Below are 16,793 nucleotides of genomic sequence, written 5' to 3'. Positions count from 1 at the left end.
CACTTTTGACATTATTTTCAAACTGATAAGACAACATAAGCGGCCACAGTTGTGAAATTCAATTTTTGAATCCTTTTTACTTGATTCAGTGCAGAGCTTTTACTCTGTAGTGCCACTTAGATTAAAAAGTAGCACAGGTCTGCATACACCAGAACTTAACTCTAACCTTCCAAAAATAAACTTATCTCAGATACGTTTTCAGAGATTTCATAATTCCATGAAACATTTCAGCTTCTCTGCAAAAATTTTCACATGCAAAATTGAATATTTCCTCTGCAAAGACCACAATATAAAAATATAGGTGTCTATAAATTGAGAAGCTGAAATTATTTCAGTTAACAGTCCTTAGGAAGACTTACAAGTAATGAAGGGTTCATAAGTCACTCAGAACATACCTTCACATCTGGGGAGAGGATGATTCCAGTTACGGCTGATGCCATGAAGACAAGTCAGAGCTGAATTTCCAATTAATGTGTAGCCAGGAAAACACTCAAATGAAATAGTTTGTCCCACAGTAAAGTCATTCCCAATAACAAAACCATTACGAAATGGTCGAGGGTCAGGACAGCTTTGTAGCTGATATGCTGAAATAAATAAGTAATAATAAAGGGGGAAAAATAAATAAAATCTGAATTCTTGTAACTTTAAAAATAAAAGCTTTTCATTAGAATAAAATTTAAAAATCATAGAATTCCCATATGTCTTAAGATCCATCATGGTGACAATCAAAATCATTGGTCCTACACCAGGAGAAGCACAGCAAAACATTCCCACAGGAATTCTGGAAATATGCATAAAAACTAATTTCTAGTTCCAAACCTCATAAGGAAAACATGATATTACAACCAAAGTCTAAATGACCTTATGTTCTTTATGCTTTGATAACCTCTGTGTGTAAACAAAAAAAAATACCCAATATCCTACCCTACAGGTTTTTGGAACAGAGTCCATGAAGACAAAAATAAGATTAGCTTCTTAATTTTATCTTTTAATTTTAGTAAGTACACATGTACTGCACTAGAGAAGAAGAGAGTAGAAAGGAATTCAGAATTTGTGTTTTCTCCATTTAGATCTTTAAAAAGGTAAGCCACTGGTTGGCTCTTTAAGACTACAAGTTGCTTCCAAGTGCACCCTTAAGTACACCCTAATCAAAATAGATCCAGGCTGCTGACAATGAAAATTAAAAAGGCTGTAGAAGAGTATCTAAACTAGAAGCATGAGAAAAAACTTAACAGGTACAGAAGATTGATATGGGGTCATGACAGGCAGGAAGCTAAGAGACAATGCACCTCTAAAAAACATGCAGGAGAATGACAAAGAGCAGAATTACAATAAATAGGAAAAGTAAATAAGGTAGCCTACACTGCATGTTGAGTGTTGTGTACAGTATAAAGGAACAGAACAAGGGCCAAACTAAGAAGCCCTTTCACACCAATATAGGAGCCTAAAACACAGGAGGTGGAATCTAGAATGATTGAAACAACCAAGAGCCCTGACATGAAAGGCATGGCATAGAGCAGCCAGATGCAGTGTTGCCAGGTGACAACCCTTCCAAGACTGAGAGGGCAGAGATTTCTAGCGGAGAGAGCAGCACTGTTGTTTAGAAATTGTATGAAGTGCCATAGAAGAAAAATATTACCAGAAAAAAAAGAAGCACTATAGAATACTCATATAAATTAAAATACTTATGGAAATTAGAATTCTAGAAATATATGTGTAGTACTGAGCTGCTTCTACAAATGCCTAAACAGGAAAATAATAGTAAGCACAAAATGTTAAGTAGAAAAGCTGCAAAAATACAGCAGGTAGTACTAATGGAGAACCCAAATATCCAACTCGCCAGGATGACTTGAAGAAATAAAATTTTGAATGCAGGAAATAATTGTTCCCTAGAACAAGCAGTTTGAGAGCCCACAAGAAAATATGATATTTTAGATTTAAACCAGCGTGGTACTCAAGCCTTACTTCGAGAAATATTAATGGGAGAGCTGCTCCATAATAGCACTCATAAAGCAGTTTGATTGTACTGGGAGGGAGCAAGTGAAATAAACCCAGCTCAGGGATATTCAATTTTCTGGAAATGAAATTATACAAAAATGAGGTAATGTAGATTGGAATCTGCTAATTGATACTACTTTCAAAAACCAGGTAAAACATGTTCTACAACTCAGAATTAAAAAGTCATTGAAGTGGTTCAGAAAAATGCTTGTGTGACTCAGTAGGAAAGTTAAAGAAGCTACAAAAGGGAAAAAGTTGGCATTTAAATAACCAAAGTCTTCCTTTCCAGAAAGTTATAAAATGTAGCAGGTCAAATTTAAATAGAAAATAAAGAGAGGAAAAATAATTTCAAAAACGTCTTGCAGAAGATGTCTCAACTGATCATAAAAAAAAATATTTCACAACATCAGAAGCAAGTCAGCTAGGGAACTGGTAGTACAGTTCATGACAAATGAGAAAAAAAAAAAAAAGGAATTTTAAGGATTAAGATACCACAGAGAAGAAAACTCAATAAATTATTTGTATCCATCTTTACTATTTAAGATGGTGTAGAGATTTCCAAATGAGATACAGTACTTGTATTATGCCTTTTGAAGTATTCAATAAGAATTCATTTTGAAGCAAATACAAAAGTACTACACTAAATAGATAAGGCAAAGGACCAGGACCAGGTGGCTTTCACCCAGAAGACCTGTTGAAACAAGTTATATAATTTCAAGATCTGATCTAGAGGAGTAGTGATTTCCCAGTGTCAATCACATCTATCTTTAGAGGGGATGCTTGAAATTACAGATCAGTGAGTCTGACTTGTATACCTGGTAATATGATACAGCCTATAATAATGAACAACATTACTGAGCACATGACTAAACATGGTTTCTTGGGAAAAAGATGGGGGATGATATGACTGAAGTTCACAAAAATCATTAAGGCAGTGGAAAGGCTGAATGTGAAAATCCCACAGTAATCAAATCCCACAGTAATAGAATTAAGAGACTGACAACAACTGTTAGTGCTGGAGGAGTACAAAAGAAACAGGCTAGGCTTCTGTGCTAAGTAGCATTTCTTCTTGCCATTTGGAAATACCACATAGAGTTAGATGGAGCTTTTTTTTCTGATCAAATAGTGGGGTTCTGTTTTTTTATAATATTATTTTTATGGAAGAGGAGAAATAAACCTCTCTATAATTTTGCTTGTTTTTCTCAGAAGAATTAAAAAGCTCTTAATAAACTATGAATATATGAATATAATAAACAACTAAGATTTGAAAATAAGCCTCTCTCACACCTTGGTGATCTTTTCCAAGAAGACTTGAAACACTGACTTCTTAGTACAGAACTGAGAACAAATGTGATATGCAAGGTCTTCAAAATCAAAAGATCACAGATTGTATATGTATGAAGGAAACAGTTCTCTCTTACGTGGTTAAAAACACAGACAGGAACTTTTTTTTTTTTAATTCTTTGACAAATAACAATGTCTCCATGATTATTAGTTATTATTATTAGGAGAAATACTATATGCTCTTAAGTCTTTTACTGCCCTCTTAGCATTAGATTTTAAAGTTCTCTTACTCCTACAAATTGTGTCGTATTCCACATAGGAAGTGAATAAAAACTTGCTATCTTTAAAAGCTAATGCGTTTTACAATGGCTCACTTCCAGAATGTTACATAGAGTTCAAGTCAATTTGGACTTGTTACTATTGAAAGAGTAATAGGAGACTTCTCTAAAGTAACAACTCTTTAAATCAACCTCTGACATTATTCATATAATGGAAACAGGTATAGTTTAAAATATACATTTGACCTTTTTTTTTTGTGAACAGTAGTGATTTAATCCCTTTTAAATGAATCTGCAATTATATAAATAGAATCATGATCTTGCAGTCTTCACCAGCTCAGCATGACCTATTTGGGTACAACAGAACAACAACCTTCCAGCAATATTGTCAACTAGGAAATAAAATGGAATTGGAGATTACTGAGTTGGCATTATTCTCTACGAGCCTACATGGATCCATCACTCTAAAACAGTATTTAAATCTTCCCCTTCAATAGTCCAACACACAAAATTAAGATTCCCATATGCTTATGAAGTTTGAACAATATAGATGCTTACTTTGTAAACTCATGCAATGTAAATTAAAATGCCAGCCAAATTCAGATATGGGAAACTATCTGCCTACATTTGAACTGCTTTTTAAAGAGAATATGCAATTATCTTTCCTTTTTCATCTTAATTTTTTGCATTCTTCTGTTTGATCTCAATGCATAACACTTTAGCTTGAAACACACAAAATCTTTTATTTCATGTTTATCTTTTAGGATTGTCAAAAAAAGAAATAACCTTCAACAGCCACCTTGTTCTCACATAAGAATGTCAAAATCTCACCTTGATATACAATATGAAATCCTTGTTTGTTCTGTGAGTAATCGCTGTGAAAGTATAAGCTGGTTTCATGAGTTGTGCTGAACAGAGAGGCTGGTAGCTGAGGGCCGCTTAGCCTCCCAATAACAGTGCTAGTTTCTGTAGATCCACTCCTAACTTCTAAGTAATCATGTATGGTCTCCGTTGAGAAATTCACAAATTGCAAATGGACACCTGAAAAACATTGTCAGTAAAAAAAAAAAAAAAAAAAAAAAAAAAAAAAAGCCACCAGTTTCAATACCAGAAGGGAAAATAAAGTACGTACAATTTACAATGATGATATCAGAAAATAATGTAACAATTGGAAATGAAAGTGTTACACTCCCAGATGCAGTCCATGGAATTCAGTTTGAAACATTGTTTCTCCTCATGCAATACTAATTCTAAGAGGCTAAGAAATGCTAACACTGAAATACTAACATAAGGCTATTATAACTGTAGGTTATTAATACACCACTTTTTGGAACAATTTGCTGTTTGTACATTTGGGGTAAATTTAAGTTCTGAATATTTAAAACATTCAATTTAGTTAAATTTTGTTTTCAATTGCATAAAATAGTCTCCAGTTCTATTAAAAGAAAAAAAATGTTTCATGTACCACTCTTGGAATAAAACAGTGACAGAATTCTACCCCAAAGATAGCTGCATTTCAGTTGTGCATAAACTGATCTCTTTCAGATTATATATATATTTATACATATATTTAAAAAAAAATGAGGCACAGTGAAAAATATGCATATAATATGGATTCTATATATTGCAAAGGTAGGTGGAAGGAGAGTGTCTGCTCTTTTAAGGATACCTAGTCAAGGATATTTTTCAATCAAGCAAGGGAAAATAAGAAGAGGAAGACATAAACAAGAACATGAAGAAACACAAACCTGAGGGAGGCGGTGATGAGAACCAAACCTGGTCAATCACATTAATTGATGAGGTGAAGTGAGAGTGTAAGAATGTCCATTCCAGTGAGATTATCTGATCAGGAACTTTATCAATTAGGAAACCAACAGAAAAGGGGGAAAACAGAAATAAAAATATACAAAGACACAGACCTGACAAAGCAAACATAGAGCCAATGACAAGAAACAAATCTTGTCAGTCACACTATTTGATGGGCTGTCAAGAAACTACAGACACAACTTTCAGGAAGATCAACCTGGACTTTTCAACTGATAAGACTGTAAATCAGGGGGACCCTATATTGGGAGGAATGCAAGGATGGACAGACCTATACAAACCCCTGAGGGGATGCACAGGGGAAAGGGAAGCAGGGAGAAACAAAGACAGGGATAGGCAGAGAAGGACATAAAAGGGGCTGCTTTTAAGTAGAATGGGGTGGATCGGTATGTTTGTCTGGCTGAGCCCTGCACTTGATCACCAGTCTGTCCTATCACCTCATATCTTCTAACTACATCTTTTCTTACCTATCACTCTGTTTAATCTTACTCTCTATCCCATGTGTATGTGTGCTGCAAGGACTAAGTGCCAGCTACTGGTGAGACCTGTACCTGTGAGTGGAATTTGGTCCTAGCTGCTGGAGTCAGACCATGGGTGTGGTGCCCCAGGGCTGTGGCAATAGGTACTGGAGTGAGTGTGGGGTGTCAGTGCCAGTTACTAGCAAGACCTCCATCTGTGTGTCAGGGGTGAAAATTGTGCAAGCTACTGGAGTGAGACCATGGGTGTGGGTGCCCTGCAGCCTGTGGTGTCAGCTATTGAAAAGAGTGAGAGACCATGCCCCCTGGATCTAGAGAGGGTCCTAGTGGGGCTCTGAGCAACCTGATCTAGTTGAAGATGTCCCTGCTCATTGCAGGGGAGCTGGACTAGATGACCTTTAAAGGTCCCTTCCAACCCAAACTGCTCTATGATTCTATGATTCTATAGACCTTGTGCCCAGAAGGCCAGATAATGGGAGGACCGGTGTGAGCAGACTAGGTGTCCATTACTGGAGTCAGAGCAGGGGTGTTCCTGTCCCTGGCCTGAAGTAAGCACAAGGATATTTAACTTCCAGCCACTGGAGCAGGAACATGGTGTGTTCTCAAAACAAATTACTGGGGAGACCAACATGAGAGAGGTGAGTAAGAAGCTGACCAATAGTGGTGGGAGCTGGACTGTGGTCACAGCCTGTGTGCCTGGTGCTGGCTGCTAGGAGGGCAAGTGTCTGTATCTTCCCCAATACCAGGTTGTGTGGGGGTGTGCATGTGTCATCTGCTAACAAACTTCAAATGACTAGATGGTGAGTAGGAAGGCCTTGGATCCAGGCCAGGATATCAAGCAGGCATAAACTCCATGCTGATAAACCCAGGGAAACTTATGAATGTGGAGTGCATGAGGAATGAGTGTGTGAATACTGTGTGTTTGCAATGAGCATCAAATTGAATGAGCTAGCAAGTAGGGGACGCGTGAAGTAGGTAAGAGGGCCCTTGATCCAGATAGGGGTGCTGAGCAGACAGTCAAGGGATCTGCAAATGTGTGTGTGCTTGTGAACATAGTGGTGTGTGTGTGTCTGAATTAGTGAACTTCTGTCTCTGCCAGCCAAAGAGAAAGAGGGGACTCAGCTGCCTGTGCTTGTGCTTTACGTGAATCCTGTATGTAGGTGCTGTTAAAGGCAGAACCTTCTCTGCGGCAGTTTGTGTGACCAGCCACATCAGTGTCCTCTGTGTGTGTGTCTGTGCTCATTTTCATTACTGTTTGAATCTGCAAATGGGAAAGTGGCTGCCATGTCCCTCAGGCTTGGCAGAGACCCTGAGTGCCTGGCCACCAGGCTGGGCTTCAGTGTCTGGGCAGGAGGGTACTAGGCTGGAGTGGCTGAAGGAGGTGGCTGCACCCCTTACATCATTGAACATATATGTGATTTTTGAGTCACAAAAACCGTAAATGGTATTATCTAACCATGATTCATCAGTACTTCTCCCACTAAACGTGCAGTTCAATTATTTATTTCACATACACACACTGTGCCATATAATTATATTGCTGACAGAAATTTCTGATTATTTGATTCAGTAAGTAACAAGAAGGTAGCTTACATAACCATGTGATGTATTATAACAATTATGTGGCAGGACAAGACAAAAATGCTCAGCAGCTGAGTAGTTACAGGTCTCTCTAAACATTTCCCTGTTTATAAATATTTCTGTATAAGTTACAAGGAAGTAGAATTTGTATTTTGTCTGGAGTTAGTGCAACTATGGAATGATAATGGAATATTTTTATTAAGAAGATGATTGAGTCCCACTGGTGTTTTTGGCAAAGACAATTAACATGATTTCATATGAAATTTAAAGGAAAAGATATAATGTAAGATTAATTATTGAGAAGTCATGAATAATTTTGTAAATCCTCAACTGTAATCGCTAAATAGTGTTTCTTGCTGTCTTTTAGAACTTTCTCCCCAGATACCATGTAAAGTTTATGAATGGTTTCCTGAAGCTTGTAACATTTTATATGCTACCGGAGAAAAGATTGGTGCATAATTAAATTACTGTTACCTTGATTATTTCTGTCTCTCTTTATCTGAAGATACTCTATATGTGATAAGAAAGCTTCTGTTATAATTCTTTGACTTTACCAGCCTTCCAAATATTTCCTACACAGATAATCCAGTTATATCCAAACTTTGCTCTTTCTCTACCTATGATATTTGTATGCTTGGCCTTTTATTTGATCCTGTGTACCAAATACTTGTCCAAAGTTTAAGGTGTCATTAAAAAATGCCAACTCAAGCTGTTTTACTGTCAATTTTTTCTCTTTTGCCCACTTTGTTTGATACAAAACCAGCTCTAGTATATTTTTCCCATCATTCTACTCTCTGTACTCTACTGTCTTCACTACAAGTTCCTGAGACATATCAATCTTCCACAGTATTAATCCTTTTGCAGCCTGTAGTACCTGCCTCAATTTGTCTCAGACTTCTGCTTGTTAGACTGCTTGTTTTTTTCTCTGGCTTTTTCAGTTTGGACACCCCTCTTGAATGTGTATTTCATATATTTATATATGAAATCTAACTAAAAATCTCAGAAATAATAGCAACAAATCATATAATGTAACCTTGTAATTCTATTGAAATCAACACGATGTCATTGGTTTAGATTACTCCATTAGCTAACATAAAATAGAAAAGCTTGTGGTCCGTAACTTCTAACTGGGAAAAAAATCTTGTTAGAAACATTTAAACATGTGAAAGCCTATAGAAGGTTCCCATCATGGTGTTTTTGAGTTTTTCTATTTACTACTTAGAAGATAGTTGTATGTGCCTCCACTGGACTAGAACCACAACATCACTAAAACGAGTTTTAGCCATCAGTTTTTATAATGTCTTTTTTTAATTATTATTTTTTAAATGAAATTTTCATTAATTTTTGATTCAGTTTCAATCATAAGCTGCTTAGAAATGGTCAAAAATGTCAAGGACATTTCAATCTGTGCAGTTTTAATTTTCTTCTAGAAAAAGAAGCATTTAGTTATTCTCTACATGAACCGAAAAAGCAGCACGGATCTGCATGGGATCTAAAGATTCTAGACAGCATTATGACTCATCATGAAACACTAGAAGCTGTTACATCAAGCTGTCTAAAATTCAGGTAATGTCAGAATTAAAGCATCAATGTTAATGCTATAAAATGCTAATACAAAGATCAATTATTGGCCTGAATACTGTGACTTTTAATCAAAATGCAAACGTAACAATTAGGTTCTATATGGAAAACCCTATCCTGACATAATGTATTTTCCACAGATTAGATACAGAAGAGAAAACTATTTAGGATGTCACATTCAGTTACCCAGAAATTCTTTATTATCAAATAAAGAAGATGACAGAAGAAGGCAAGTATAAAATAGAAAACCTTGAGGCATGTCTAAAAAAACCCCACGTCATTCAACTAGCATATAAAGAAAAAAATGCAAGTGCACATGCTCCCACAAAAGTGCCAGAAGTATAAAAAATTAGATGGGAGAACTGTATTGTCTAGCTTTGAATAAAGATTTTGCAATGATAGATATTGGATCCATCCAAATTTGTTCAAGGGGTTAGCCAATGTGACTGAAATTCTGATATTATCTATGCAAAATCATGGTGAATGAGAGAAGTTCTGGTGACCAGAAAAAGTCTGAAGATATATCCATCTTTAAGACAAGAAACAGGACCTGGACAACAGCAAGTGCTGGTTCACTGCAGTCCACACAAACATTATGGAACTTGTCTAATTGGATGCAATTTCCAAACAAAAAAGACAAAACAGGACTCAGGAACAGTCAACATGGATTTACTAACAGAAAATCACAGTTGATCAACCATTATTTCCTTCTATGTCTATACTGACAAAGGGAGAATGGTGGATATAATATTATCTTGCTCAGCTATTACTTTTGACTCAGTCTTCTACAGCATTCTCATCTGGAAGCTGAACGTATATAAAATTGATGAATGGAGAGGAAGTAGGTTAAAAAAACTTCAAGGCTCCAAGAGTAATAATCAGTCATTCAATGTCCAGTTGGTAACCAGTAACAAACACATTATTCAGTGGGTTGATAAGAAGCTTACATTATTCAATGCCTTCATGAGAGACCTGGATAATGAGAATGCATTCCCAACAAATTTGTGGAGGATACTAAACTCGGGGACATAAATGATATACCAAATGGCACAACTTCTGCCCAGTAAAACAGTGAAAAACTTGAGGGTTGAGTAAGCAAAACTTCTTAAAGGTTTGCACAAGTAGTACAAAGTTCTGCATCTGGAGCACAACATCCTTATCTGTTGGTACAGGCTGGGAACTGGTTAGGTGAGTAGCAGCCCTGCTGAGAAGGATCTGGCAGTCATAGTGTACTTGATCTAGTGTTGCTGAAAATTTTACTTTGAGTGGGAAGCTTGACAACTTTGAGTGGGAGTCTTCTAGCGATCCCTTCCAAGACCATTTCTATGCTGCTGTGATATTCACCTAGTTTATGCAAAGAAGCCTATTGATAAAATAATGAACTCAAATATATCTTTAACTTCTAAACTGATAACATCTTCATTTAAAATATTCATGATAACTATTTATTTTTGTTGGGTTTATGACCTTATAAAGAGATATCAAGCTGTTAAGTTAGAAAATTGTGCTTAATTCTAATAACTTTGTCTATCAGAAAACTGTAGGATCAGTTAAATAAAAATCCAAGAACCTTTTAGTTTTCTATTCTGTATCTTTCTTTTAAGGCTGTGATAACTTCTTTAAATGAACTATAATTCCTTTTCTTCTGCCAGAGTAAATATTCACAATATTTTAAAATCTATGTTCTGTGTTTCAAATCCATAAATCCCCCATAAATATAATCTATGAAAGAACACATACCAAAACCAATAGGCAGCTTTATTGTCCATGTGCAATCCAAACTGCTAGGATAGTTGCCAGGAAACCCAGGGCTGAGGATCACTCCACTGAAGTCTGACATGCCACCACCACATTGTGCTGCAAAAAAAAAAAAAAAAAAAAAAAAAAAAAAAAAAAAAAAAGACATTTTTCAGAAGAGTAGAATGAGCTAAAAATTATCCAGAACACTGAAGATCCTTCCAACATTAACAATATAGTAACAATTAAGTTTATATTTTTAAAAGTTCACAAACATTCCTTTACCACTAAATATGTGTAACAAAGTAATTTACAAGTAGGTGCTTTAAGCATATATCTACTCTGCTAGGTTTTAATTTGAGGGACACATGCACCTGAAAAAACAATAGGTGTACTCTGCATGAATCACCCTTGTAAACAGGCAAGTGTCACACATCAGCTCATAACAACATTGATACCATTCTGCATTAGTTTGTAAAAGAGCATCTGAATAATATAATAATGTATTTTTAAAAGTTTCTGTACACAAAGCATTTCAGGAGGCCCTTTAAAAACTGCATTTGTATCCTGCTGTTCTAAAAACAAGAGAAAATAAACAGAAAATGTACACACACACAAATGTCCTGAAATTGAAATAAATTCTCATTTGAACTTAATTTTAACTTTTTTCAGTCATGACATCAGTGAATAAAGTAACTTACACTTCAATATTAGATTTGAAGATGTTATTTATGGTAAAAATGCATTTTTGCTTAACAGTTTTGTCCAATTAGCTGTTGCTACATCTTTTGAAAGATAATCAAAAATCATTACTTGAAAAAAAGAAGGAAAAAAAAAAGGCAAATAAAATCCCCTAAAATTTCAGCACAGTGTCTTCAAAATTTACCTTATGGCAGTGCCATTATCGTATCAGACTTCCTAGATATATGTTAATACATAATGATGGAAACTGAAGACTAACTCCTGAAAAAATTCTTACAAATATCTGAATCTTGTTGAATATTTATAAATTCTAAGATGAAGGAGCTCAGTACCTCACAGGAGGTTTTTGACACCTCACAGGAGTAAGAACAGGATTATGTGAGGCAGCTCAAGAGGTTATATAATCCGTCTTGAAGAAAAGCAAAGTATAAAATCTTTAATGAGATCTGAAGTGTCTTATTTTCCATACATTCAAGATTACAAATACAGATATTTTTTACTGTTAGGGAACCAAAATAAAAAAGCATTTCTATTCAGTGAAAGAGAATGTAAATAGAAAGAGTTTTACATCCATCAAATTTATTCATCATATAAAGAGAATATATTTAAATGCACTTCAGATGTGTCATTCTGGCTTCTGGCAGGATTCCAGTGCTTCTTCCAATAATACTAATATGGTCATGTATATAGTTTAATTTGAAAAATAGTGTATCTTAAATTGAGCAGACATACCTTATGTTGAACTTATTAAAGATGAAAATGTAATGTTATTTCTACTTTAATATTTTCTGTAATAGTCATTACTCTGCTGTGGAAATGATTAATAAATAAATTAACTATGTTTGCAAGCGTCTCTTGAGGTCTCATCACTGATAGTGAATTGATGATAGATCCTGACTAGAGAATATTTCATTCTTTCTTCTTCTGATTGGACATTTCAGAAAAGCTTTGTCAAAACAAGTGTGACATATGCGTTGAAAATCTTCACCTTAATTTGACCATTTTCACTTTTAATTAAGTTCTTCCAGTTCTCCCTATTCTTTCCGTTATACATATCTTTTATTTTTGAGTTCTTTGGCTTTCTCATTTTGGCATATTTAAGAAATATTAGGTATGCAGAACTTACCTAAACATATTGGAATCGGATAATTCCATCTTCTTACTGGTCCAGGCATGCAAGTGATATGTGAATGTCCCTAAAATGACATAATATTTGCTATTTCTCATAATAAAAATTGTACAATATATGGCACATCATTAGCATCTCAACAAAAATAATTTATAATTAAAAACATTGTCAAAATATATAAAACCAGTAAAATACAACATTTATATTTTACACTGTGAATTGTATCATACCTTTAGTATAAGAGATGTAATCTTAACTATGTGACTGTTAGCTCACTAAAGAATTGTGTCTGTCCTTAATACTGTTTCTAACAGTATAACAGTATCCAGCAGAATTCTGTAATACCAACTTTAGTATAAACCAAGTGTCTATAAACTAAAGGTCTAATTGAAGCAATGTGTGCATATTATTGATTTGTATCATTCGTGGAACATGATAAGAAGATATGAACTATATTCATTATATAGTACTGAATTTACATCTTGAATTCATAATACTTATTCTAAATGCAGTCCTTACCCTTACCCCTGAAACAATTGTCTTAAATTGCCAAAAGCTGAGATATTTAAGGAATCTCTTTACAACATGTGTCCCTTTACAACAGATGAGGTGTTATGGTTTCAAGGCATTCTGTTACAGACAAGTTCCAAGACCCATCAGTGACCCTCTGTGTTGTTCATCAGCCTTATGTAATTGTTATTGTCTTCCAGAGACAGCAAATGAAAATAAAATATCTTAAGAAAGAACTGTACTTGCAATAATTGACAAAACCATATATCATACACGTTAAGATGACCTAGTAGAAAAAAATTCAGTAATTTTTAGCCTGTTTGTTCAACCTTCATCTGAAGAGAAGAGTTAGTTTTTCATGTTAAACCTCCTTATCAATTCAGAGTGTGTAGCATTTGAGGGAACCAAGTATCTCTAAAGCATCCAGGGTAATTGTGAATAATTTATTCATCAATTTTCAAGCCATTCTTTTACTCTCCTAGAAGAAAAATACACACACTTTCTCCATAGTGCAAGTAGACATACCTGCTCATTGCTAGAAGAAAAAAAAAAAATGAAGTAGTAAAGTCATACTGTATATGCCAGATGAACAATATGGAGAGAAGCAGCTTTACATGTGTGCTTGCACAGTCTATGCTCCATTTTTTTAATATATTTTCTTTATTTCAGCCATTTACTGTGACTTGTCTGCTCACACATTTGTATTTAATATGAAATTAAAACAAATAAATCAATAATTGACAAGTTGTTCCCAAGAATGACCAGATAAAATCAGACAACATAAGAAGTAAACTTTAGTAGGCATTGTCAGATCTGCAATTACAGAACATTTAAGTTATTCTTGAAATGCTAGAAGGCTGCAGACATGACTAGGAACTCTGTCTTAAAGGGAAAAGTGGGATACAGGTCCCAATTCCAAATGGCAGTTGAGAACTGTAAGCAGACAAGGTTTATTTAGTTTCTATCACAATACATAAACTGCAGCTTTTAAAAAAATATTTTTTAGTCCAAGAAAGTAATTAATTTTCTATTTTTGCAGCAGTACTCATGACCCCAGTATTTAGATCTTCACAGAATTATGTAAAATAAACATTTGAAATTATTAGCATTTTAAAAACTTTAGTTATTTACTCTGACACTCATCAACATGTATTACAGACCAGACTGATGCTAATGAAGAAAGGCAGGTAAGTTATCCTTTTGTTATTTTACTCCAAAGGTATCAATAACTCCTTTAATAGTTAATGATGTGCTGTTATATACAAAACATTTTCTCCCATTAAGACTTTTTACTGTGCATAGGCAATGTGATTGTTTTCTTTTTTTTTATGCGCTCAGAGAGCTAGATAAAATGGAGATGGTAGAGTTTGAAGAGACACAAATGAGAAAAAACATAGTTGTTGAAAATAGTAACCTATCAGTTGGAACCTTAGTCCTTTCAGGGAGTGTCTCAAGTGGAAACAATACTGAGTTTTGGACTTAGTTCTGTAGCATAACTGTACAAATTTCTGAAAATATTTTCAAGATCTTTCCTGCAGGCAGACAGATTCCTTCTGGTTGTATATGCTAAGTAACTCAAAGAGGCAAACTAGTCACAGTTTGCAATCACTGTATGGCCTGTAGTTATACCTTTTGCTAATGCAAGAGCATAGCAAATTTTCTTGACAAAATACAGCCAAATTTGAAAATCTTTTTGGATAAAACTCCCAAGAAATTACTGGAAGAAAATAACTGACACTATCTGATTTACTGAGAAAAACATTTTCTTCCTTTCCCTTTGTTTGTTCTTATTTGCCCTCTTCACTTTGTTTTTCCTCCTGTACATAGGGAACTATTAATAATTGCTCATCAAGTGATTTAACTTAATTTGCCAACACGGCACAGTTCATCTATGTATACTACAGATGCCATCAATAAGAGATAACAACCTGTAATCACTAATGCAGAGGAAGCACAGAACCATACACTTCTGATGGTATATTTTGATAGATCTTAATTTAATATTTGGCAGAAAAGCCTACCAGTCCCACAAGCTTATTATGTGTTCACAACTCCTGATGAGTTCAGTGTCCATTTCATATTGACAGACTCAAACATAATCATGTTAAAGAACTAAAAGTCACCATTTGAAATTGGAAACTTGGCTCACCTGAAGAGAATAACCCTGATCACACTGGAAAGACACCACATCTCCAACCATGTATCGGTCTCCAATTTTGATCCCATTGCTTGGGGTCTGTGGTTCAGGACAAGAGTCCAAACCTATAGCTGTGAAAAATTGAGAGGTTTAGACATTCTAGGGAATATTAAATTTGTTTTTAAATTCATATAGAACTTCTGTGTACACTGTACCTAGGCATATATTATTGATATGTTTTAGGTAGCTTTTGGGTACCAGCAGCTTGCCTCCAGGCAAGAAAGTGGCATATTGTTTGGGAACAACTGTTACATAAGGAGAAAAACCTTTCATGAGTAAAGAAAAATTAAATAAATAATCAGGGTGGCAACAAACACTTCCCAACAATCTGCAGTCTCAACTCAAATTCTCCTCTAAATTTCCACTATTTCCTGGCTCAGACTAAATTCATTTCTACCTCCAGTCTCACTCCTAACTATAGCCTCCCTATTTCAAACTGGAAGCACCCCCACTTTTCATTTCCCAGCATCTGTTCCAGAGGATGCTGGCCAATACCACACCAAGTGCAAAACACAGGAAAACCGGTGAGAAGTGTAACTGTTCACCTGCATTCTATCGTTCACAGGTCTGACTCTTACATTAATGTACACACACACAAACACACAAACACACAGAATATTTACATCAAATTTCACCTAAATTGCTATTTTTAATGAAGTATCTATAGAGTTATAACACTAATATTTCAAATTTATGATTGCAATAGAAACTAGTTTGCCAAGAGACCATATGCTTTTTTTTTTCATGGTCATCAAAAATAGACATATATATATTCTTCTTCATTGCATCTACCCAGGAATATCCATGAATGTAAGAATATGTGTAACATTAAGTATAAGCAGCTCAGTTACTGTCTTTACCTAATGTAAGAATTAAGCTCTATCTAGTTGTTAAGCCAGGACTGTTAAGCAACTGAACATCAGTACATAGGGTAATAGGGAAATGTGGGATACAATAATGGCTCTACTTCAATATATTATCAACCTCTGCATGTTTAAAAACTTACTAATGTAACTGACCACTTAATGTAAGAATCTTATTAAGTAAAAATTACTATTTGAAGACTCTTACAATCTTAAAATGGGTACGTTTGTACTATATGAAAGCTGAAAGCTAACACAAATCCTAAAGAGTTTATAAAACACACACAGTATTTTTTCTCTCTAAGGCATGTTTTGTATATCAATAATAGTTTTCAGTACCATAATTTTGCAATAAAATTATATTGCAAAAATGAAAGGAATGTCTGGCATTTAGGAAGTAGATATTAAAATGATAATGTAGTTTGTAATTCCTGTTCTTAAAAATGTTTTGGTGATATGAAATTTTATATAAAAATGTATTAAAAGAAAAAAAATATTTGAACTAAAATCATTGGAATAGTCATTGCATTCTTAAAACTCATGGTCATGAAAATATAAACTTCCTGCTATTAAACATAATTCAATCATAAATTGGAAAAAAATCCTAATGACTTTGCAGTCCTTATTTTTCTC

At 34.7% G+C, this 16,793-nt stretch overlaps 1 protein-coding gene across 1 annotated transcript in view; it reads right to left on the bottom strand.

Annotated features, from left to right (window-relative positions):
* Window positions 1–16,793, bottom strand: part of CSMD3 (CUB and Sushi multiple domains 3) — a 703,442-nt gene that overhangs the window by 108,158 nt on the left and 578,491 nt on the right. The window contains exons 39-43 of the mRNA XM_042785878.1: window positions 15,250–15,368; window positions 12,588–12,657; window positions 10,763–10,879; window positions 4,392–4,601; window positions 396–584 (exon numbers count right to left, since the gene is read on the bottom strand). Of these exons, the coding sequence (XP_042641812.1) occupies window positions 396–584; window positions 4,392–4,601; window positions 10,763–10,879; window positions 12,588–12,657; window positions 15,250–15,368 (705 nt within the window). The remainder of the gene's footprint in view (window positions 1–395; window positions 585–4,391; window positions 4,602–10,762; window positions 10,880–12,587; window positions 12,658–15,249; window positions 15,369–16,793) is intronic.

Source organism: Tyto alba, unplaced genomic scaffold (assembly GCF_018691265.1).
Source record: "Tyto alba isolate M040663 unplaced genomic scaffold, T.alba_DEE_v4.0 Super-Scaffold_9, whole genome shotgun sequence".
NCBI lineage: Eukaryota > Metazoa > Chordata > Aves > Strigiformes > Tytonidae > Tyto > Tyto alba.
Note: the sequence above shows the minus strand (reverse complement) of the source record. Positions and strands in the feature narration are given on the sequence as shown.